Source organism: Giraffa tippelskirchi, chromosome 6 (assembly GCF_054371585.1).
Source record: "Giraffa tippelskirchi isolate mGirTip1 chromosome 6, T2T-mGirTip1v1.2.pri, whole genome shotgun sequence".
NCBI classification, from domain to species: domain Eukaryota; kingdom Metazoa; phylum Chordata; class Mammalia; order Artiodactyla; family Giraffidae; genus Giraffa; species Giraffa tippelskirchi.
The window spans coordinates 89,677,302-89,702,412 of NC_137280.1; the positions used below are offsets into that span (position 1 = coordinate 89,677,302).

The 25,111-nt window shown below is 45.1% G+C and overlaps 1 protein-coding gene across 10 annotated transcripts in view; it reads right to left on the bottom strand.

The window, feature by feature from the left end:
• Positions 1 to 24,796, bottom strand: part of LOC145511401 (uncharacterized) — a 36,613-nt gene extending 11,817 nt beyond the window's left edge. For 2 of the 10 annotated variants that reach the window (XM_081504587.1, XM_081504579.1), the window contains exon 1: positions 8,139 to 8,318. Coding sequence is in view for 3 of the 10 variants with exons in the window: in XM_081504579.1 (XP_081360705.1) it covers positions 8,139 to 8,141 (3 nt within the window). In the remaining 7 variants the exon portion in view is untranslated. Of the gene's footprint in view, positions 1 to 5,490; positions 5,555 to 7,923; positions 7,997 to 8,138; positions 8,319 to 13,430; positions 13,563 to 14,833; positions 14,979 to 21,486; positions 21,532 to 24,651 lie in introns of those variants that run through there. The other 8 variants (XM_081504584.1, XM_081504580.1, XM_081504577.1 and 5 more) reach the window with 7 other exon arrangements.
• Positions 24,797 to 25,111: the final 315 nt, after the last annotated feature.

The window sequence follows — 25,111 nt, forward strand, 5'->3', positions numbered from 1 at the left end:
ACTGGGGAAAAAAACACTGGAGAAAATCTAGGTGACCTTGAGTTTTTTTGGTGATCTTGAGTTTGGTGATGAGTTTTTTGATTCAACACAACAAAAGCAGGATTGATGAAAGAAAAGAATAATCAGTAAATTGACGTCATTAAAATGACAACTTTCTCTATGAAAGACAGGGTTAAGAGACTGAAAACAAGCTACAGACTGGGAAAAAATCTATACAAATCACTTACTGATAAAAGACCAGCATCCAAATTTCTAAACAACTCTTAAAACTCAACAGTAAGACAAACAACACAATTAAAAATGGACAAAATATCAGAACACACCCCTCACCAAGACATATGGATGGTAAGTAAGCATAAGAATAGATGCTCATGTCTTATGTCATTAGGATTGCAAATAAAAGAAGAATAATATCATTTCTAGATACTTACTACAAAATCCTAAAATTAAAAAAAAACAACAGAATAAACATTAAAGGATGGAGAAGATGTGGAGTGACAGGAACCCTCACTCACTGCTGGTGGGAACAGAAAACAGTATGCCTACATGGGAAAATGGGCAGTTTCTTACAATACTTAACTGTATAATCCAGCAACCAGGCTCCTTTCTATTTTACCAAATCAGTTGAAAACTTACTGTCACGGGGGCTTCCCTGGTGGCTCAGGGGTAAAGAATATGCCTGCCAATGCAGGAGACATGGGTTCGATCCCCAGTGAGGGAGGATCCCACATGCCGCAGAGCAACTGGACCCATGCACTGCAACTACTCAGCCTGTGCTTTAGAACTGGGAGCCACATGTAGCCTATGTGCCCTAAAGCCCAGGCTACGAAACAGGAGAAGCTACCACCACAAGAAGCCTGCACACAGCAACTAGAAGTAGCCCCTGCTCTCCACAACTAGAGAAAAGCCAGTGCAGCAAGGAAGCCCCAGTACAGCCAAAAAAAAAAGAAAAAAACCAACCCACCCAAAACATCTTTGTTCATAAAAATACCTGTGTGTGAATTTTTTTATAAAAGGTTTACTCATGATTGCCAAGACTTACAAGTGAACAAGATATTCTCCAACAAGTGAATGGAAAAATAATCACTGGAACATAAATATAATGAAATGTTATTCACTGTTAAAAGGAAACGAGGTATCAAACCAAAAAGACACAGAGAACCTTAAAATCATATTGTTAAGTGAAAGCAGCCAACATGATAAGGCTGCTGCTGCTGCTGCTAAGTTGCTTCAGTCGTGTCCGACTCTGTAAGACCCCATAGACGGCAGCCCACCAGGCTCCGCCATCCCTAGGATTCTCCAGGCAAGAATACTGGAGTGGGTTGCCATTTCCTTCTCCAGTGCATGAAAGGGAAAAGTGAAAGTGAAGTCGCTCAGTCGTGTCTGACTCTTAGCAACCCCATGGACTGTAGCCTACCAGGCTCCTCCATCCATGGGATTTTACAGGCAAGAGTACTGGAGTGGGGTGCCATTGCCTTCTACTGTATTATTCCAACCACAGTTCTGGAAAGGGAAAAAACTATGGGACAATGAAGAATCTCTGTCTGCAGGGATTTGGGGGTGGGAGGGAGGAATGAATAAATGAATAGGGGGAGTAGAGGGGACTTCCAGGGCATGAAAGTAGAATACATGACAAGGACATGACAGAAACAAGCTCATTTTATGCCAAAGCCCACAGACTGTCTAAACAAGAGTCAACATTGTCCTAAACTGGACTTTTTAAATGTATCAGCATTGGTTCAACGAACTTAACAAATGTACCACAATAATACAAGATATAAAAAACAGGGCAAAACTATGTTATGGCAGAGGGGTTAAGTGTGAACTTTCCGTACTTTGTAACCAAGCTTTCTATAAACCTAAAACTGCTGTAGAGAAAGGTAACATCTATCAGGGAAAAAAGAGAAGATGAAGTAAAAAAGGCACTAATATTCATCTCAGATGATTAAAAAAGGCCATCTTCGTTCGGTTGATTTGAAGTTACTTCAGTCACTACGGCACTCTTATAAAGGCCTGCACCCTGCAGACAGAGAATTAAAACTGCACTGATGAAACTGAAGCCCATTATACAGAGTGAAGTAAGCCAGAAAGAAAAACAACAATACAGTATACTAATGCATATATATGGAATTTGAAAGATGGTAACGATAACCCTATATGCGAGACAGAATAAGAGACACAGATACATAGAACAATTTTATGGACTCTGAGGGAGAAGGTGAGGGTGGGACGTTCTGGGAGAATAGCATTGAAACATGTATATTATCATATGTGAAAGAGAACACCATTCCATGTTCGATGCATGAGACAAATGCTCAGGGCCGGGGCAATGGGATGACCCAGAGGGATGGGATGGGGAGGGAGGTGGGTGGGGGGTCCAGGAAGGGGAACACATGTAAACCCATGGCTGATTCATGTCAATGTATGGCAAAAACTATTACAATATTGTAAAGTAATTAGCCCCCAACTAAAATAAATAAATTTATAAAAAAAAAAAAAAACTGCACTGAATGCCGTGTTCTAACGGATGTGCTCTGATGTGGGTAAGAGTATCCTGGGGAGGCCTCAGTATATATATAGACAAGTGTTACCTTGATGTATATTGTGGATACCTGTTAGGCAAGAGATTCCCAGAATTCTTTTATCACACACTCTTAGACGATTGCCCAGGGGTCTGTAAACACATGCTCTCCAAGCCAACTGCTGGTCAGGGCTAAGACGACAGGCTGATGTTGGGTCCATTGTGGACCCTTGAGTCCTCTCCTTTAGCAGGATGTCCAACTAAGGGGTGAAAACCTGGATCATGTATGAATGTGGAGATGTCGTTCTGAAGTCTGTGAACTCCCCTTGCTCATCACTCAGGGAATCCGAAGGAGCCGACAGGGAGCCTAGGGGTCTGAGAAGGGGTGATGACCTTTAGCACCTGGCAAGGGACCCAGGAGGGGGAGGCCTCCACCCGCTCCTGCAGGTAGGTTATGGTGGGGGTCCCAGGGTCAGCTGTATCTTGTCTCAGGGGGGTTTCCACAGCTGTGCTGAGCTCTTGGGGTGCTGTTTACATGTTCCAAATCCTAATGGGAATCTGGATGGGAGGTCCTATGTTCAGAGCTATCTGTTTTCAGCACAGCTCCGTCAGGAGATGTAACTGCAGCTCAAGTGGCCTACAGTGCAGGGCCAGGGAAGGACCTTGGTTAGAAGCCTGTGGACAGCTTCAGGCCTGTCGGGAAACTCCAGAGGCAGGAGCGGAGGTCCCTGAAGCCTCTACTGTGACTCAGGGTCTGACGGCACTGAGGGGAATACCTGTCATCTGGCATTTTCACCAGTGTCCACAGCCTTTTTGTTTTTTTGTGGGAACTATTCCAGGTGGGCCATTTTACAAGTAATAGCTTAAATGGGCTCAAATATATTTCAACATTTTTTATGTTCTGATGTCCTCAGAAGAGATGTCATTAATGTCACGTCATTCATGCTCACGGCACAAGGTCAGACCCTGCCTGCAGAGACCACGTGCAGTGGCAATGGTGCTGAGGTTCTCTGAGGGTGACCAGGTAAAGGTACCCATGCCCCTTCAGAAGTGAAGGCCAACTGTGCTGAGAGGCTGCTGAAATAGACACTGAACAGAAAAGACTTAGCCAAATCTGTGAGGGAAGGACATTTAGCAGCTGCTGAGTGGATGGAGTCAGTCATTTCCAAAATGCAGGGGGCTGGGAACTGGGGCTTATTTGGTGAAAGGACAGCCTCAAGGTTGCCATAATCCAGTGTGAGGTGTCAATCATCCTTTCCAGGTTTGAGAACAGACCAAATACACCAATTAAAAGGAGGGGTTAATCACTTCCTCATTCAACAGGTTTGTATAATGGCTTTCCATCCTTCAAAACCCTATTTACATTGGGCCATATTAAGTAATGAGCAATAAAGGTCAGTCGGGTTCCATTTATCAATATAATTTTCCAGCAGCAGAAACTAAATTAAAATTTCATTTATGATTCACTGGATCAGATCTTCCTTCCTCTCAAGCAGCAGTGAAATGGCTTCAGAAAGGAGCCTGGTCTGGGTGTTCATTGTGGTTGGAGGGTGGGACTGGGGCAAAAATTCTTGCCCAAAGCCAGGAGCTTGTGTGGCTAGAATCTCCTGTCATCGCTAGAGCGGAGGACCCAGACTTCTCATTAGGTTGAGGCACAAAGGGAAGAGGAAGGTGTTAAAAAGAAACAGTAGACCCCTAAAGGAAAGCTATGACAAACCCAGACAGTGTATTAAAAAGTAGAGACATCACTTTGCCAAAAAAGGTCTGTATAGTCAAAAGCTATGGCTTTTCCAGTAGTATGGATGTAAGAATTGGACCACAAAGAAGGCTGAGTGCCAAAGGATCTCTCCCAGGAATGTCATCTTAAACCAGCCTGAGCTTATTTTTGCTTTTAATTTTCTGACCAGTGCCAATGAGGTAATCAACCATATAGATTTTTATTATCCCTCAAAGCAAGATAAATCCCTCTTTCCTTATCCCTTTGGCCTTCTACCCATCTAAGCCTTCCATTTGGACACCTCTCCACTCCCTAGATGTGATGCTGTCTGATTCAATCACTTAATAAAATCAATTAAACCTTTAAAATTTATTCAATTGTATTTTTGTTATTTAACAGATGAGTGGGGCTTAAACTGAAACAAACAGAAAAAAAAATGTCTGACTACTCATGATAAAGACAAAGATGGGGAAGAAAAATGTGCATTTGCAATTGCTTCTTTTTTGACAAAGCAACACCAAATCAAGATGCTCAAGAAATGGACTTCCCTGGTGGTCCAGTGGTTAAAACTCTGCCTTCCAGCACAAGGGGTGTGGGTTCAATCCTTGGTGGGGGAACTAAGATCCCACATGCCACACAGTGTGGCCAGAAATTAAACTAGTGAAGAAAAAAATTTTCACTAAAGCCTTAAAATGATCTACACTGGTTATGTGGGAGCGGCTGAAGCAAGACCACTTGAGGAGCCAGGATGCCCTGGCATGAGTCTACTTTTGACAGTCTTATCTTACAAATTTTTGCTAACTTTCCCATGATGATTTAAAATTAACTGAGTAATATACATATACCATATCTTTATATTTAATAGCCTTTATTTTAATTAACTTACTTTTGCTTTGAACTTTCTAAGTTTAGTTTTTACTTATCTACAGAGGAAACCCTTCTAAGACTTACTTCTTCAAATGCTAACCCTTATAAAAGTTTAAACTGTAAAAAATGAAAAGTTTCAAATCTCCTTTTAACAAAAATAACAAGGGGGCATCATAGCTTCTTATAGCTCACTCTGGGGGCTATTTCAGAAATAAGTAACAGGTAATGCATGAGGAATTTGCGTCTAATCCATTAAATATACTAGGATTTTCAGTGATTTATGTACATTTTGAATAGTTTTCCTCATGAATTCATTTGCTTCAGCAGTACTGTAACACTTAAAATTTCAAAGTTCTCTAAGGACATGCACATACAAAAAACTGACCTACAAATGTAAAAGCCACCTGAGAACTCAGATACACCCATCTCGTATCTTGAGGATCTCTTGCCTAAAAGGAAAGAATATTCTGTTTAGTTCCAGAGTTTTTGGTCTTACTCCCACTGTCTCTCTGTCAACATACACTGAAAACTTGAGAATCATAAATACTATACACTCAATATTAAATAATGTCACAGACTATGATGGGAAACTAAAGAACTGCAACAAGGCCTTCCCTGATGATCCAGTGGTTAAGGCTTCACCTTCCAATGCAGGGGGTAGAGGTTCAATTCCTGGTCTGGGAGCTGAGATCCCACATGCCTCGGGGCCAAAAAACCAAAACATGAAACAATCAGTATAACAAATTCAGTGAAGTCTTTAAAAATGGTCCATATCAAAAAAATCTTTTAAAAAACCCGCAATATTCAATATATAAATGTACACAAGGAAAGAAATGCAAATATTTGAATCAGTGAGATTAGCAGCCTATTTCTCTATAATTCAGAAGAAACTCCCAGGCATGAGGTACAGACCTCCCACTGTGGGAATACAACCCTTAGGGTGTGTCAGAGCTGACTCATTAGGAAAGACTGTGATGCTGGGAAAGATTGAAGGTAGGAGAAGGGGGCAACAGAGGATGAGATGGTTGGATGGCATCACCGACTCAATGGACATGAGTTTGAGCAAGCTCCAGGAGATGGTGAAGGAGAGGGAAACTTGGTATACTGCAGTCTATGGGGTCACAAAGAGTCAGACACGACTGAGTGACTGAACTAAGTGTGTGTCAGTGATGAGGGTCAGCCACCTGAACAGCCACAGAAATGAACTCTGGAGGCTCCAACAAATGCTCCCTCTCCAGGCTTCAATTCTTACAAGTGAGAAAACTCTTCGCCAGATTCAATGTAAAGTTCTAACTTAAGTGAACTCGCCAATTCATAAACTCTTGTCCAAGGAGACACAATTCCTGACCTTCACAGACTTTCTCAACGCAGTCAAATTACTCTGAGTAGTTCATACCTACAGTTACAGTGCAAAGTTCAACCTGGTAATCAATAGTTAGGGTCTCAGGGCGTCACTCCATATCCCCCACTGTCACAAGTGCATCCCCACCTTTCCAGGGCTGTATCTTCTCTCACTATAAAGGCTCCTTCCATGGTTGGTGTGAGCAGGTAGGACACTTGCAGGGGAAGGCTCCCCAGATAGAACAACTGGTCCTCTGAGTACTTCCCTTTGCAGGCTCAAGGGGGCCTTAGCTTAGAAATACCGATCACAGGTCTGGGCTCCCTACTGTCATTGCCACGAACTCCATTGATATTTTAAATGACACATACCCAGTGTTTGAATAATCCAACAGAAGCACTCAACCCAGTATTTATGTGTAAAGAAGAAGGGAAAACGGCAAGGCATTTTTTCTATTTCAAGAACAAAACACAAGTATCTATTCCTTTCAGAAAATAAATGTCAGCCAATTATCATTTCCATAGCAAGAAACTGTAAATAATAATTGAAAAAAAAAAAGATCTTGAATGTTACTTACAGTCAGTTATGTGATAGAAAAAGAAAAAATTTAACTAATGGAATGGTATAATGGGGTATTTTTTCTGAAATTCACCTCTTTCTTCCCCTTTGGAAATATTTTATACTCTCTTTCAAGATCTATTGATTAAATACATTTACAGTTACTAAAGATGGAGACTTAGGACTTCCCTGGTGGTCCAGTGGCTAGGACTGCGCTCTCACTGCAGAGGGCCCAGGTTCAATCCTTTGTCGTGGAACTAGATCCCACATGCCGCAACTAGGACCCATACAGCTAAATAAAGGCTTAAAAGTGAATAAGGTCACAAACTCAGGGAAGGACAAGGCTGATCTTGAACTATGATGAAAAGACTGATCACCCGGGAGTCTCCCAAGAGGAACCTCCACCCAAAGGGCTTAAACAAAATAGGATGTCTGTGGCTGGGAAAGCTTGTGGGGCGGAGTAAGGAGGGGACGGCACAAGACTTAAATACAGTGTAGTTCCCGGCGGTTAATCTCTGGTTTCTTCTCATGGAAAACATACACAGGCAAAAAACTAATCTTTAAAGAGTCATTCATGGCTCTGTGGATTAATAATAAACAATTTAAAATACTGCATAGCCTGAAATGCACCACAGAGGGCAAGTAGTTAATAATGAAGCTATGAACTGAAAAGGGGAAGATGGCGTTTGGGAATATCGGGAAAGATCTGGAAATTTAAGCATTTGTTTCCTGCCCTGGGAAGAGCAGGGTCTTGGATTTGTGACACTGTTCTTCATACATTTGAAAAGTGAGGGGAAATAGAGTTCCCCCACCCCTGGGAGGACGGAGGGACCCCATAGACCGTTGCTCCTCTAATGCAGGGACCCCGAATACTGAGTCACGATTGTCCCGTTACAACCCTCTCCGTGGACACCACACAACCTGGAGCAGACACAGACACAGCCGCAGCGGTGAGCAGAGAGGCCGCCCTGGGTCCCAACTGCCCGCGGAGTCCGTGCGCTGCGTGCCGCGCTCGAGGTGGGTGGACTCGGGTCCGCGGGTCCGAAGTTGACCACGGGGAGGCCCGCGTCCCACCACGGCCAGTTCCAGCAGGTCCCTCAGCCCCCGTCTTCCAACACTCGGCTCCCCCAGCTCACCATTTTTTGGTTTCTTGGCTTCCCAGTAGTCCACTCCACGACTGCCGCGGCAAGTGCAGGTCACAGTGACAGGATGCCGCGGAGCCACCGGAGCCTTTTATGGACACGGAGAGGGGATCTGCTGCGCTGCAGGAGCGAATGGGAACCAGCACGCAGTCCACGCCACCCACGCCCGACACTGGAGCGTCGCCTACAGGCGCTCACACGTACGTAACCGGCGACTCCCCTGATTGGACAGCTCGCAAGGCCCCGCCCTGCCATGCCTGAGTGACAGCAGGCCGGAGGTCACTTCTTTGCTCGGACCTTGACCTGGCAGGGAGGCTGGAACTGTCCCCTCCATGGTCACTGCATTGAACCAGATGGCCGCGAGGCCCTCACGGAACTGTGACACTTCTTCCCAAAAACGGACACTGAGAAGTGGCCTCACCATTTGTAATCATGAGTCTCGCCCCACTTTTGATCTTTTACCATTTGCTGTGAGAGAGACCCATCCTTCCCTACCTACCCTCCCTCGCTCGTTTGGAAGACTGAAAAGCCCCTCACCCCACCCCACCCCACCCTCGGGGGCACTTAGCTCAAGTGGGAGGGTGAACCCCACAATCCTAGACCAGCCATGAAGCTTCAGGGCATGTGTGAAACACAGACCGAGAAACCACCGGAAGACCTTTTCAATGTAATTTCTTTCATACTTATTCGTTGAAAGGTCAAAGGAGGCAAAACTGAAAGAATATTGCAGAGTGAAAAATAAAAGATGGTGAAGGTATGGAAGAATAAACAGAGAATCACAACTGCCATCATGTAAGGGGCAGGTCGGTGATGAATGAGGCATGGGAAGGTTGGGACCCTCTCACCAATGCCCACAGGTCATTTATGAATTTTCATGAAGATTCCAAGGATGTTTCAATTATCACTAAATCTTGCCAGGAAACATTTTGTATATTCTTTTCTAAATATATTTGCTGATAATTTTTTTTTTATTGAAGGATAATTGCTTTACATGCTGATAAAAATTTTAAGCAGTAATTAAGGTTGGCAACAAACAAAATTTGTATATTAGTTTGTCCTATTAAAGTGGCAATCTTCCTGGACCAGGGATCGAAGCCCACGTGCTCTGCAACAAAAGAAGCCCTTGCGATGGGGAACCTGGGCATGGCAACTAGAGAGTTGCACCACCCACCCCTGCATGCGCAGTAATGAAGACCCAATGCAGCAACGAAGACCCAAGGCGGCCAAAATAAATAATAAAAACAAATTTAAAAAAAATAAAAATAAAAAATAAAGTGGCAATCTGAGTTTTCACTCATGGCTTTGGCAACAACAATCAGTAAGAAGCCAAGTGTCAACCGAGAAAGGATGGGTTCCCTGAGTTCATCATCATATGTAGTTTTTATAAACAAAGGGTATTGCTATGGAAAGATCTAGAGGATTTATCAATAGAGCAAATAAGTACAGTTCATTAAAGTATATATTGGAGAAGAAAATGGCATCCCACTCCAGTATTCTTGCCTGGAAAATTCCATGGACAGAGGAGCCTGGTTGGCTACAGCCCATGGGGTTGCAAGAGTCAGATACAACTTAGGGACTAAACAATATTGCAGTATATATAAATACCAAGTTACTTTTTCTATAACCTACAGAGGAAGGTGGAACGTGGACCTCCACCCAAGGGTTGGTTGAATAGTGGTGAGGAGTCTGGCCTGTTTATTTTTTTAAGCTGCGGTTAGGGGCGTAGGCTATGGTGGCAGATCACATACAGCCTTTCTTATCACCTTGTACAGATTTGGGGCACAAAGGGAAGAAGGGGTAAGACTTCAAAGTTGTCAACTGTCACATAATAGAAAATATATATCCTGGTCTCTGACCCTTGTCCCTAGCACAGGGCTCCTAAAATCCTTGTAAATTCCTAAGGGAGGGATTTCCCTGGTGGTCCAGTGGCACCCCACTCCAGTACTCTTGCCTGGAAACTCCCATGGACGGAGGAGCCTGGTAGGCTGTAGTCCAAGGGGTCACGAAGAGTCGGACATGACTGAGCGACTTCACTTTCACTTTTCACTTTCATGCATTGGGGAAGGAAATGGCAACCCACTCCAGTGTTCTTGCCTGGAGAATCCTAGGGATGGCGGAGCCTGGTGGGCTGCCGTCTATGGGGTCGCACAGAGTCAGACACGACTGAAGCGACTTAGCAGCCAGTGGCTAAGACTCCCCATTCCCAATGCAAGGGGCCTGATTTGATCCCTGGTCAGAGAACTAGATCCTGCATACTGCAATAAGACCCAGTACAGCCAATAAATAAATAATTTTTAAAAATTCCTAAGGGAAAGAGCACTAGGATCATCTCTCATCCTATTGAAGTGACTCTGGTTGGGCTCCTGGGTGGCTGCTGGGTTAGGGGCCGGTCACCAGAAAGACCAAGTCATGATCAGGAACTTGGAATTTTCAGCCCAACACCCTCGTCCTCCAGAAAGGGGAGAGGGGCTGAAAATGAAGTTAACAATTAATCATGCCTATGTGAGGAAGCCTCCATAAAATCCCAGTGGTATAGGGGCGGTTCAGAGGGCTTTCAGGTTGGTGGTCCATGTAGAGGGAGGGTGATGCACCCCAGCTCCAAGGGACTCTCTCAGACTTCACCCTATGTATCACTTCACCTGTATCACTTATCATATCCTTTAATAAACTGGTAAATGTATTAATAACTTCAGTGAGTCTCTGAGTTCTGTGATCTGCTCTTGCAAACAGAACCCATGGAGGGGCCTGTGAGAACTTCTGATTTGTAGCCATGTCTGACAGAAGTTGTGAGTAATCTGTGGGCTTACTCCTTGCGATTGGCATCTGAAATTGTGTGTGTGGGGCAGTGCTGACAGTTTTGCGAGACTTAGCTCTTAATCTGTAGAATCTCATGCCGTCCCCAGGCAGATAGTGTTAGGATTGAGTTAAGTTGTAGGACACCCCACTGGTGTCACAGAGAATTACTTATTGTGGGGGTAAAACCTTCACATATTTGGTGACTGGAAGTGTCAGAACTGGAGAGTTCTGGGTAAAAGTAAAGGAGATGCCCAGGTAGGAAGAACTGGGTTTTCTCCACTCACGAAGAAGGTATCAGCAGTCAAACATTAAAAAATGGAGTTAGAGACCTCTGATCTGCAGATAAGGAGCTTAAAAGGTTACAGTCCCATCCTCAACAAACAGACTTTTTATAAAAGGCAAACAAACTTAAAAATCAATGACTCTTCTTAAACCTATCAAAGGATTGAAGTCACAGGGCGAAGTGCTGTCTCCAGAATTGGAAAGAGACTGAAAAACAGCCATTTTGATATAGGCCTACAACATTCTGCTCTTCTTAACAAGTCCTGTCCTCAAAAGAATGTGTTTCAACTTAGAGAATGAATTTATAGTTGCTGGGGGGAAAAACAGGGAGAAGGGATAGTTAGGGAGTTTAGGATGGATATATACACACTTCTATATTTAAAATGGATAACCAATGAGGACCCGCTGTATAGCACAAGAAACTTTGCTCAGCCTGGATAGGAGGGGAGTTTGAGTGATAATGGATATATGTACATGTATGGGTGAGTCCCTTTGCTGTTCACCTAAAACTATCACAACATTGTTTGTTAATCAGTTATACCCCCATGCAAAATGCTGCTGCTGCTGCTAAGTTGCTTCAGTTGTGTCCAACTCTGTGTGACCCCATAGACGGCAGCCCACCAGGCTCCCTTGTCCCTGGGATTCTCCAGGCAAGAACACTGAAGTGGGTCCAATACAAAATAAAAACTTAAAAAAAAAAAGAACCTATTTCATTAGAGGCTAACCAACTGGCATCCTACCAGTGCCAGAGTGTAGTGCTATGGCGGGAGGCAAAGAGTCAACTGGACTCCCCACTAGTCTTTCTGCTGACCTTTCAGCAAATACATGGTATGTTTTCCAAAACGACTCCAATTCTTCAACACCAACTGCGTGTCCTGCAGTGCAATTCAAGTCTGATACAAACTAACCAAAATTAACATCAGATTCTACAGTTTATGGGTTGAATCCTATGAGAGTACCCACCGTCAGATGCCAGCTGCAAAGTGGGCAGGGGCCAGGCTAAACACATTTCTGCCTGACCCACCACAAATTTAGAGGTTCCCTGGACAACACCTCATCTTTGTTAATTGTCTAGAGCAGCTATCAGAATGAAGACAAGCACTGCTTATTATTACCAGTTTATTTGATTTTTTAAAACTTTTTATTTTGTATTGAGGTTGTTGTTTAGTCACTAAATCGTGTCTGACCCTTTCGTGACCCCTTGGACTGCAGCCTGCCAGGCTCCTCTGTCCATGGGATTTGCCAGGCAAGAATACTGGAGTGGGCTGCCATTTCCTTCTCCAGGGGATCTTCCTGACCTAGGGATCGGACCTGTGTCTCCTGCATTGGCAGGTGGGCTCTTAGTGGAGCCACCTGGGAAGCCCCTCTATTAGGGTATTTGTTTGAGACAGTGTGTGTGTGCTCCGTCATTTCTGACTCTTTTATCAGGAACAGCCACATGGAAAGGGTGCTCAGGGCAAAGTGGTGGGGGTGGGGGTGGCAGGGAGCTTCCATGTTATCTCCACGCATGACAGCTTCCTGGCTCACTGATGGGTTCACCAAGTCAGATCTCTTTGAATCCCGAGCTTTAGGGGTTTCCACGGAGTTTTCTTATGTCGACCACGAGAAGGACTCAATCTGCAGCACCCCTTCCTTGCTGGAGGCTGGGAACTGGGCTGAAAGTTCTTCCTGGTCACCTGGTGACCAAACCCCTACCCTGAAGCCATCCAGGGGCCTGGAAACAGTTGCTTCATTACAACAGAAGATGCTCTTATCACCAATAGAGGTGGTATGGTTAGATAGCCTCACTGACTCAATGGATATGGATTTGAGCAAACTCCCACAGGTAGTGGAGGACTGAAGCCTGGTGTGCTAGAGTCCATGGGGTCACAAAGAGTTGGAAATGACTTAGTGACTAAAAACAACATCACCTGTATCACTCAGAGTCCAAGGGCCTTGGGAAATCTTTGCTAAGGACTGTGGACAAAGACCAAACATTTTTCTTATCACACCAGAGAAGGGCAGATGTTAGCAATTTGATCTCTGGTTGCTCTGCTTTTTTTTCTAAAACCAGCTTGAACATCTGGAAGTTCACAGTTCACGTATTGCTGAAGCCTGGCTTGAAGAATGTTGAGCATTACTTTACTAGCGTGTGAGATGAGTGCAACTGTGCGGTGGTTTGAGCATTCTTTGGCATTGCCTTTCTTTGGGATTGGAATGAAAACTGACCTTTTCCAGTCCTGTGGCCACTGCTGAGTTTTCCAAATTTGCTGGCATATTGAGTGCAGCACTTTCACAGCTGCAGGGAACATCAACAAAAGACATGCGCTTCCCTCGTAGCTCAGTCGGTAAAGAATCTGCCTGCAATTCAGGAGACCTGGGTTCGATTCCTGGGTCGGGAAGATGTCTTGGAGAAGGAAATGGCAACCCGCTCCAGTATTCTCGCCTGGAGAATCCCATGGACAAAGAAGCCTGGCAGGCTACAGTCCATGAGGTCACAAGAAAAGACATAATATACGTATCATGGAAATCCCATAAGGAGAAGAGAGGGAGAAGAGTAGAAAGCTTATTTAAAGAAATAACGATTGGGACTTCCTTGGTGGTCCAGTGGTTAAGAACTCTGAGCTCCCCACACAAGGGCCCTGGTTCAATTGCTGGTCAGAGAACTAGATCCTGCATGCCAACGCTAAAGAGCCTACATGCTGTAAGTAAAGATCTCACAAACTGCAACTAGGACCTAGCACAGCCAAAAGAAAAAGTATTACACATTTTTTTAAAAAGATGAAAACAATTATATGATCACCTCAATAGATGCAGAAATAGAATTTGACAAAATTTAACATCCTTTCATGATAAAAACTCGACAAATTAGGTACAGAATGAGTACACTTCAACATGATAAAAGTCACACAGGACAAGCCTACAAGTAACATTGAACTGAATGGTGAAAAGTGACCTCTTCCAAAACTATGGTACCTAGAAAGGGACTGGAGGAGGGGAGGGAGGCCTCTTTTACAGGAAGGCTGAGCCAGAGGCTCAGGTTTGGCTTCATCGTATTTCAAGAGGGTCTTATTAGCAGGGGCTTCTCTGGAGGCTCAGTGGTGAAGAATCTGTCTGCCAATGCAAGGGACATGGGTTTGATCCCTGGTCCTAGAAGATCCCATGTGCCACAGAGCAGCTAAGCCCGTGCTCCTCAATACTGAGCCTGCGCTCTGCAACAAGAGAAGCCACCACAATGAGAAGCCCGTGCACCATAAGAGAGAGTAGCCCCTGCTCACCGCAACTAGAGAAAAGCCTGCCCAGCACCAAAGACCCAGCACAGCCCAAAATAAATAAATAAACTCCATTAAAAAAAAAAAGAATATGTTGCCTTCCAAACATCAAAACAACCTAGGAGTTGCTGTGAGTGCAGAGAGGGACAATTGTTATTTTTTCATAGTGTCAGGGCGGAAAGAGCCCCTTGTTTATTTACCACATAATTTTCAGGAATTTAACCAAGGGGTCAGGGCCTTACTTATGGGTGGGCTAATGACCCATGCACTTTTCATGAGCAGCTTTTTTTCGGTATCTGCAATGTCCTGAATGTCAAATGAACTTCCTCTGAGGAGAATGTCATCAATGTCATGTCATACCTGTGCTCCTGGAGCAAGGTGGATGCAGCTCACATCCTGCCTGCAGAGACCGTGTGCAGTGGCAACAGTGCTGAGGTTCCCAAAGGTAACCAGGTCAAGGTGTATCACATCCCTTTCGAAGTGAGGGCCAAATGCAGCAAAGAGGCTGTTGAAATAGGCATTAAACACAACAAATTTATCCAAATCTGTGAGGGCAGGGTATCTGCCAGCTGCTGACTGGATGGAGTTGGTAATTTCCACAATGTTAGGGACTGAGTACAGAGGTTCATTTGGTGTGACCACAACCTCAAGTGTTCGGTAATTCACTGTGAGGTGTCATTCAGTCTTTTCAGGTTTAAGAACAGGCCAAATTCAGCTATGAAAAGGAGAAGTACAGGGAGTAATCACCTCTTTGCTAGATCATTTTTGTGGGGACTTCCCTGGCGGCCCAGTGGTTAAGAATCTGCCTTTCCACTTCAGGGGGCACGGGTTCGATCCCTGGGTGAGGAACTAACATCCTGTGTGCTATGTGGTGCAGCCAAAGAAAATAATTTTTTTGGTAATGGTCTTCAATCCTTCAAGGCCCTGTTTAATTTTCATTGGCACACATTATGTAATTTAGGCTTCCTCAATGGGCTCAGTGGGGAAAGAATCTCCCTGCAATGCAGGAGGTGCAGGAGACTCAGGTTCGATCCTTGGGTTGGGAAGATCCCTTGAAAAAAGAAATGACAACCCACTCCAGTATTCTTGCCTGAAAAATCCTGTGGACAGAGGATCCTGGCGGGCTACAGTCCATGGGGTCACAGAGAGCGACTGAGCATGAGCACAATAATGTAATTTCCTAGGCGGGTAGACTGTGGGGTCCTATTTTGTCAAGCCAATTTGGAATTAGCAAAAAGTATTTAATTTTAACTTGTGAATCGCTGCTCCAGAGCTTTCCTGTTCACTACAGAATACTTTAGGAAAATCAATCCTATGACCATGGGGGAATTTAGGCAAGAGAAGAGTTGGCTGACAATCATTAAAGTAAGATATGCCTATTCAGTAATTCCTCTAAGATTATGGGCTGCTGCTGCTAAGTTGCTTCAGTCGTGTCCGACTCTGTAAGACCCCATAGACGGCAGCCCACCAGGCTCTGCTATCCCTGGGATTCTCCAGGCAAGAATACTGGAGTGGGTTGCCATTTCCTTCTCCAGTGCATGAAAGGGAAAAGTGAAAGTGAAGTTGTTCAGTTGTGTCCGACTCTTGGCGACCCCATGGACTGTAGCCTACTAGGCTCCTCCATCCATGGGATTTTCCAGGCAAGAGTACTGGAGTGGGGTGCCATTGCCTTAATTAAGTTGTGGTTGTTTAGTCGCTCAGTTGTGTCTGACTCTTTTGTGACCCCATGGACTGTAGCCTGCCAGGCTGCTCTGTCCATGGAATCCTCCAGGCAAGAATACTGGAGTGGCTTGCCATTTCCTTCTCTTAGCGGATCTTCCCAACAGGGACTGAACCCGCATCTCCTGCATTGGCAGGTGGATTCTTTACCACTGAGCCACCAAGGAAAGCCCTGCTTAAGTTTACTGGGATTCTAATATAATTGGAAACCCAGCACTGATTATTTGCATGAAGGTTTGTGAATCAATGCAACACAGCAGATGACCAAATTAATTCAGAAGCTCTGCTGTAGGGGCCCAGAAACCAAAAAGTACCCCTTTATCACTTGGGTTGTTTAAAGTCTTTTAGTGTATTTTACACCCTACTCCAGTACTCTTGCCTGGAAAATCCCATGGACGGAGGAGCCTGGTAGGCTACAGTCCATGGGGTCGCCAAGAGTCGGACACAACTGAGCGACTTCACTTTCACTTTTCCCTTTCATGCACTGGAGAAGGAAATGGCAACCCACTTCAGTATTCTTGCCTGGAGAATCCCAGGGACAGCGGAGCCTGGTGGGCTGCCGTCTATGGGGTCGCACAGAGTCGGACACGACTGAAGCGACTTAGCAGTGTATTTTAGATTTCCAGTTGGGTCCAATTGTGGACCCTTGTTTCTGTATTTTTCTTTTGTTTCCTCTCTCCTGTCCATCCCTGTGGTGTTTTTTCAGTCTCTGAACATACTCCAGGGGAGAAGTGACCTCTCCACTGTGGTATTTATAAGATTTTCCCTCCTGAGGGCCTCACGTATGTGCCAGCAGGAATAGGGGTCTCGTTCATGACAACTGTTGCTGTGTAGGGCTTAAGCCCCCAGGTTTAGAGTCAGTTTGAACTAACCCCTTGGCTGTGCTACAGCATGTTGCCCCTGTAACTCTGAGGGTCAGGAGCTTAGCTGCAGTAGAGGCAGGGGCAGAAAAACTTAAGAGGTACTTAAGGGTGCTAGTGAACTCTCTGCGTTAGGGGAGTACGGTTTTAGCCTGCCAACTACTGTCTGCTGCCTTTCCCCCCCTCTTCTCTCTCTCTCAAATTTTTGGCCACATTGGCGCTAGTGGTAAAGAACTCCCCTGCCAATGCAGGAGATGCAAGAGACGGGGTTCAATCCCTGGGTTGGGAAGATCCCCTGGAGGAGGGCATGGCAACCCACTCCAGTAATCTTGCTTGGAGAATCCCATGGACAGGGGAGCCTGGTGGGCTACAGTCCACAGTGTCCCAAAGAGTCAGACATGACTGAAGCAACTTAGCATGGTACAGCATGTGGGATCTTAGTTCCCCAACCAAGGATTGATCCTGCACCCGCTGCAGTGGAAGCTGGGAGTCTTACCCACTGGACCACTTGGGAAGTTCCTTTCTCTTTTCAAATGACTGTTCTTTCAGGAGCAACACTCCTTGAAACCACCTCCTGCACAGTGCAAAGTCCCTCTCTCCCACCCCTCACTGGGGTATATCAGGGCCAGCCAACCCTGCCTCTGTCACAGCTTCACTCTAACACACGCATAGATTCCAGCAAAGATATCAACCCAGGACTAATTCGATGCGAGCCCAATTCCATACTTCGTTGTTGTTTAGTCACTAAGTCGTGTCCGACTCTTTTGCAACCGCCATTTCCATGGGATTTCCCAGGCAAGGATACTGGACTTGGTTGCCATTTCCTTCTTCAGAGGAGCTTCCCAACCCAGGGATCAAACCCAAGCCTCCTTCATTGGCAGGTGGGTTCTGGCAGCCACCAGGGAAGCCCAATGCCACACTACTGCTCCCCAAAGCCAAGGAATTGAAACTGCCACTCTCATCTGCTGAACCTAAGACTGACGCCTGGTGGGGTCAACAATGGAACATAGGGCAGCACAGTGGCCAGCACAAGCTCACCAGCACCGAGCAGCCCACAGCACCAGCTGCCATCAAAAAGCAGAGCAGGTGAGCAAGTCAGAGCAAGAGAAGACAGACCTCCAGGGGTGGACCATGCCTGGCCATGCTGCTCATGGTGCCAACTGTCATCGTCACCTATAGTGGTGTGGTTCCCACGTTGAGACTGATGCTGTTGTGTCATGCAGACACACACACTCAAGGTAGGAAAAAGTCTATGACTGGGACTTCCCTGGTAGTCCAGTGGTTAAGACTCTGTGTTCCCAATGCAGGGGGCACAGGTTCGATCTGTGGTCAGGGAACTAATATCCCACATGCCACATGGTGAGGCCAAAAAAAAAAAAACCCCAAATATAAAGAAAGCTGGATTTCCCTGATGGTCCAGTGGTTAAGAATCCACCTGCCAATGCAGGGGACATGGGTTCGATTCCTGATTTGGGAAGATTCCATATGCCACAGGACCACAACTACTGAGCCCATGACCCCTAGAGCCTGTGCTCTGCAATAAGAGAAGCCACCGCAATGAGAAGCCTGTGCACAGCAACTAGAGAGTAGCCCTCACTCGCTGCAACTAGAGAAAGCCTGCATGCAGGAATGAAGACCCAGCATGGCTGAAAATAAACAAATATTTAAAAAGCCTATAACCCACATAATTGAGGTCTTGGGAGGTAGGTAGGGCTGGCCTTTCAAGCAGCGCTGAAATGGCTTCAGCAAGCAAGGAAAGGGGGCCTGGCCTGGGTTTTAATCATGGCTAGGAGGTGTTAGAGAAAAAACCATTCAATGACAGAAACAGGATAAAGTGGATTTCATCCAGGACAGTTGGGACAGGTATGGAGACCACTGGGCTGAGATTTCACAGCAGGCGAGAAATGAGACTGTGCTCAGCTCTGAACACAGCATGTCCAAGTGAGAAATCATAGCCAGAGAGCAAGGTTCGGGGTCAGTGGATAGAAACTTACTTGAAGGAACAACAAGGATTAGTGGGTCTAGATACACTGACCTCACAAGATTCTTACTGAGGTCAGGTCAGGGTGAGCACACATCACCTGAGAGGTGGCGGTGGAACATAGGAACCCAACTGGACACAGAAAATGATCAGATATGAGGAACTGGGGAGCTCTGGGTTAACTGACTTATTAGTGGGGTTTCTGGACTTGCTAAGGAACTACTTATTAGCTAAAACTGGATTTCGCAAGGAACTACACAGATAGGCCCAGGGTAAGGTTCAGGGTCAGAATATTCTTTGGTCAAGCAAAGAATCTTGGGGTGGGGCCAGGACAAGGGTTCTGCACACAGACAGAGGCTTGTATGGCTGGAGCGTGAAGCTAATGCCAGAGGACTACAGACTTTGTTATCAGCTTGTCCAGGGGTGGACACAGCAGGAATAGAGAGGGGTAAGGTATAAGCTGTCAGCAAACCTCAAAGAAATGTGGTGTCTGCACAGACACAGAGAACAGACCTGTGGTTGCCAAGAGGGAGGGGGTGTGGGAGAGAGAGGGATTGGGAGTCTGGGATTAGCAGATGCAAACTATTATACATAGCAGTGGTCCCCAACCTTTTTGGCACCAGAGACAGATTTTGTGGGAGACAATTTTTCCACGCACTGGGGTGGTGGTGAGGGGATGGTTTTGGGATGACCCAAGCCCATTACATTTATTGTACACTTTTCTATTATTACTACATCAGCTTCACCTCAGATCATCAGGCCCAGAGGTTGGGGATCCCTGATACACAGAATAGCTAAACAATAGAGTTCTACTATATTAACACAGGGAAATATATTCAATATCCTGGGATAAACCATAGTGAAAAAGAATATATATATATATATATATATATATATATATATATATACACATATAAAACTGAGTCACTTTGCTGTACAGCAGAAATTAACAACATTGTAAATCAACTATATTTCAATAAATTTTTTAAAATATGGAGTCTGACCACTCATTACAAGGACAAACATGGGTATGAAAAATATGCATTCACAATGGCTTGTTTTTATGTAAAGAAACACTAACAGGAAGCTCAAGAAATGATCAGAACTATGTATCTGCAGTGGCTGGAGTAATAGAGCTGGAGGGGGCCAGGACAGGTGGGTAGTGACTTTGCTTGAGTTAGGTGGGTAGTGACTTTGCTTTGTATCTTGCAGGTTTATTGAAAATAAACAGAGAAAAATATATACACCACATTTTACTATTTCATAACCTGTCTTTAATTTTAACTTTTGTATCAAACCAGTCAATCCTAAAGGAAATCAACCCTGCATATTCACTGGAAGGAGTGTTGCTGAAGCTGAACCTCCAATACTTTGGACACCTGATGCAAAGAGCTGACTCACTGGAAAAGACTCTGATGCTGGGAAAGATTGAGGGCAAAAGGAGAAGAGGGCAGCAGAGGATGAGATGGTAAGATAGCCTCACTGACTCAACAGACATGAGCAAACTCCGGCAGATGGTGAAGGACAGGGAAGCCTGGTGTGCTACAGTGCATGGGGTCGGAAAAAGTCAGACACAACTCGGGAACTAAACAACAACAACAATACATAGGAAACGACAGCCATTTCTTTAAACACTAATGGCTACAAAAGTATAAACCATACAGAATGAAAATTTCCACATCCTTGCTAACTAAAAGGTTAAGGTGCATACCAGTTTGCACTTTCTCTGTATCTCACATCGAGGCGGGTGAGAAGTATTTTCAAGAATAAATACAACATTATAATGCAACAAGGGTTTGGGTTTAGTTCTTTAAACACAGTAGAATTTTCAAAGATTGACATAAGTTTTATTTAAAATATATTTTTAAGTGAAAGATAATTGCTTTACTATATTGTGTTGGTTTCTGCCATACATCAACATGAATCAACCCTAGGTAGACAAATGTCCTCTCCTTCTTGAACCTCTCTCCCTGATGTAAGCTTTGATGTAAGCTTTGATTAGCTGTCCTCACATCAGTGAAGATAGAAATTCCATTGCTTTAGCTTTTTTTTTCTTTGGCTACACTGCATGGCTTGTAGGATCTTACTTCTCCGAGCAGGGGCTGAACTCCTGCCTGGGGAGTGAAAGCTTCTATCCATTGGACCACCAGGGAATCCCCTGCTATAGCCTTTTAAATTTTAACATACTCTAAGTATTAGTCACTCAGTCAAGTCCAACTCTTTGCGACCCCATGGACTGTAGCCTGCCAGGCTCCTCTGTCCATGGAATCCTCCAGGCAAGAATACTGGAGTGGGTTGCCATTTCCTTCTCCAGGGGATCTTTACAACCCAGGGATTGAACCCAGGTCTCCTGCATTGCAGGCAGACTCTTTACTGACTGAGCCATCAGGGAATCCTGCAATATACTCTAACGACGTGCACAAAGAACCACTGACGTAAAAGAAAACGCATACCTGAAAATGTAAACACATTCATCTCACATCTTGAGCTTCTCTTCCCTAAAAGGAACAAAGATTCTATTTAGTTCCACAATTGTCTTGCCTTACTGACATCATCTCTCAATTAACTCTGATTTTTTAAAGCCCAAGAAACTAAAAATGTTATTTCCCACACAGGGAATTAATTACAAAGTGTTAAAGGAAGTTAGAGCCAAAGGACTGCACTGTTTAATGGATAGAAGAATCCAAAGGAAAAAAACCACAAACGTTGGAATCAGCACAGAGAAGCGGCCTGAGTACTACAGGATAGACGGAGCCACACTCGGAAAATTTCATACATGCCAGCCTCTCCTGGGGGGCTTCCCAGGTGGCACTGGTGGTAAAGAACCCGCCTGTCAATGCAGACGACATTAGAGACTCAGGTTCAAGCCCTGGGTCTGGAAGATCCCCTGAAGGAGGGCATGGCAATCCACTCCAGTATTCTTGCCAAGAACATGGACAGAGGAGCGTGGCAGGCTCTAGTCCAGAGTCGCAAAGAGCCAGACACAATTGAAATGACTGAGCAAGCAGACATGCATGCAGGTTCTCCTGATTGAGACAGAACTGCTCGACCAGGTCAGTCCCTGGTGAAGGAGGGTGGGGGCACTGGAACAACCGCAGGAATGAACCCTGGGAGCGCCACATGCCCTACTCTCCTTAGGGAATAGAGGGACCACTCCCTTTCTGAGGCATCTGCTCCCCCAGTAATAAAACTCAGCAGAATTCAATTTAAGGGTTCTGACTCAGATAAACTCCCAAATTTGTGACCCCTAACCCAGGACATGGGGCTTCCCAGGTGGCTCAGTGGTAAAGAATCTGCCTGCTAATGCAGGAGATGTAGGAGACTCAGGTTCGATTCCTGGGTTGGGAAGATCGCGTGGAGGACAAAATGGCAACCCACTCCAGTATTCCTGCCAAGAGAATCCCACGGACAGAGGAGCCTGGAGGGCTACAGTTCATGGTGCTGCAAAGAGTCAGACATGACTGAGTTACTGAGCATGCGTGCAGGAACCCATCCCAGGACTCAGAACTCCTGACAGTCACAAACTTTCTCAATGTAGACAAATTACACTCTGAGCACAGCTAACTGTGAATGCAAAACTCCAACCTATGACTTGAAACAGGTCTGGGGGGGACCACGTTAACAACTTCAAAAGGGAGTCACCACATCCTCTTCCCCCACAAACTCCTTACACCATGTGCACTTGTATCCCCAGCTTTCCAGGGCTCTGTTGTTTCTCTCAGCTTAAGGGCTCCTTCCATGGTGGGTGTGAGTTGTGATTCCAGCAAAATCACACAAACCTGGTGTTTATGTAGAAAGGAGGGAAGAAAATTGTATTCTTCTAGGTCAACAAGAAACCCATAAGTATCTACTACTCTCGGAAAATATGAATTATTATTTCCATAGCAAGAAATTGTTTTATAAACAAGTAATTGGGGAAAGGGTAAATTAGGAATTTGGGATTAAAATATACATACTTCTATATATAAAATAGATAATCAACAAGGGCCTACTGTAGAACATAGGGAACTATACTCAATTTTGATAACCAATAATGGAAAAGGATCTAAAAAAGAATATATATACATGCGTATATACATATACGCATGTATATATATGACTGAATCACTTTGCTGTATACCTGAAACACATTGTAAATCAACTATATTTCAATCATCTTATTTAATTTCTCTAGAACATTTTATTTTACCTTATTTTTATTAATTTTTATTGGAGTACAATTGCTTTGCAATATTGGGTTAGTTTCTACTGTACAGCAAGGTGAATCAGTTATACAAATACACATATCCTCTCTTTTTTAGAGTTCCTTCCTATTTAGGGTACCAAAGAGTATTCAGGAGAGTTCTCTGTGTCATACAGTAGATTCGGATCAGTTATTTTATACATAGTAGTGTAAAGATGTCAACCCCAATCTCCCAATTCATCCCTCGACTCTTTTCAATAAAAAATTGTACTTGAACACCTCAAGCCTAAGCCCTGGAATTGCATTTGAACCCCCTCAAAAAAAAAAACCCAAAACAAAAACAGACTTCAGAATATTACCACACCTGCTCAGGGGAGGAAGAAAAGGAACAAGAATTTTTAATACAATCAATGTAACAGAAAGATTTTCTTTTTTTCTGAAATTCACCTATTCCTTGCCTCTCTGGAAATATTTTATACTATCTTTCAATCTCCACTGGTTACATAAATTTCAATTTTTGAATAACCGAGGCTCACATAAATGAATAAATCTTTCCAGGGTGACAGACCAGGGGAAGGGTAGTACTGACAGGTAAGAATACCCAGGAACATTTCCAAAGGGGAAAATCCACCGAAAAGACTTCCCATAGGACGTTTGCACCCAGGAGAGATCCTGGGAGAAGAAGCACAAGGATTTCATACAACATGGTTCCAGGTAGTTATCCTTAGCTTTCCTCGCATAGAAAATATACATAGCAAATATAAATGTTTAAAAGAGAGCCACCCGCGACTCTGCAGAGAAAGAATAGACAATTAAAATATGATGTCTGTTTGAAATACACCACGGAGGACAAGTAGTTGATAAAGATGCTGTGAACTGGAGAGAGAGAGTTGGCTTTAGGAATGTGAGAGGGATCTTGGAAATTCAGGGATTTACTGCCAGTCGCAGGAAGAGTTAATCTGGGGAGACAGAGTTCAGGATTTGAAACCCTGCTCTCCAAACCTGGAAAACTCAAGGAGAAAACGAGTCCCCCTTGGGCTGGGTAGAAAAAAGGGGCTGGAGAATCCCATACACCAAAACTCCTCCCACGCACGAGCCACGAAGAACAAATCACGATGGCCCCCTGATGACCCTCCCCGGGGTCACCACACATTCTGGAGAAGACGTGGGGCTGTGCGGGCAAAGCTGCCCAGAGAGGCTCTGGGCTTAAAGTTACGGCCTGCAGGGACCGGACGGAAGCCCGAGGTCCCGGCTGCCGGCCCCGCCCCCACGCTGGGAGCCGGAGTGGAAGGAGGTTGAGAGGCGCCGCCAGGTGGACTTGAGTCCACAAACCTCGGAGTGGACCGCACCGGGAGGCGGTCCCGCCGAGGCCGACTGTCTCTCATCATCCCTGTTCCGCCTCCCTGTACCGAGACACCTCGCCCAGCACACTCACCACTTCACGCCTTCTGGGGTTCTCCGGCGTCATTCCTTAGACTCACGGCCTCTGCAGCTCACAGCGGTAATGAAGCTGCAGCGAGCTAACCTGAGCTGCTTTAACGCTGGTGAGACTCCACGCGCAGCGTGCCAGGAGAGTCTGCGGGACGTGCCCCCACCCACCTTCCCCTGCTGCGCTCCTGATTGGACAGTTCGCAAGCAACGCCCCCTTTTTCCTGATTAATAATTGGTCCGGAGGCCACGTGGCTGAGCAGAATCAGCTGCTGCAGGTGGGTGGAAACCTACCCCCTCCAGGGACTTTTGTTTTTAAACCACTCTTGTTACTTGTCCTAGAGGGACAGTGGCGACTTCCTCAGATACTTCAGAACGTGGGGACACAGGTGTGCACAAGGAATTCAAGAGTCAGATTCCAGAAGAACCGACATTCTTGTCCAAAGCAAGAGCAGGCCAACTGGAAA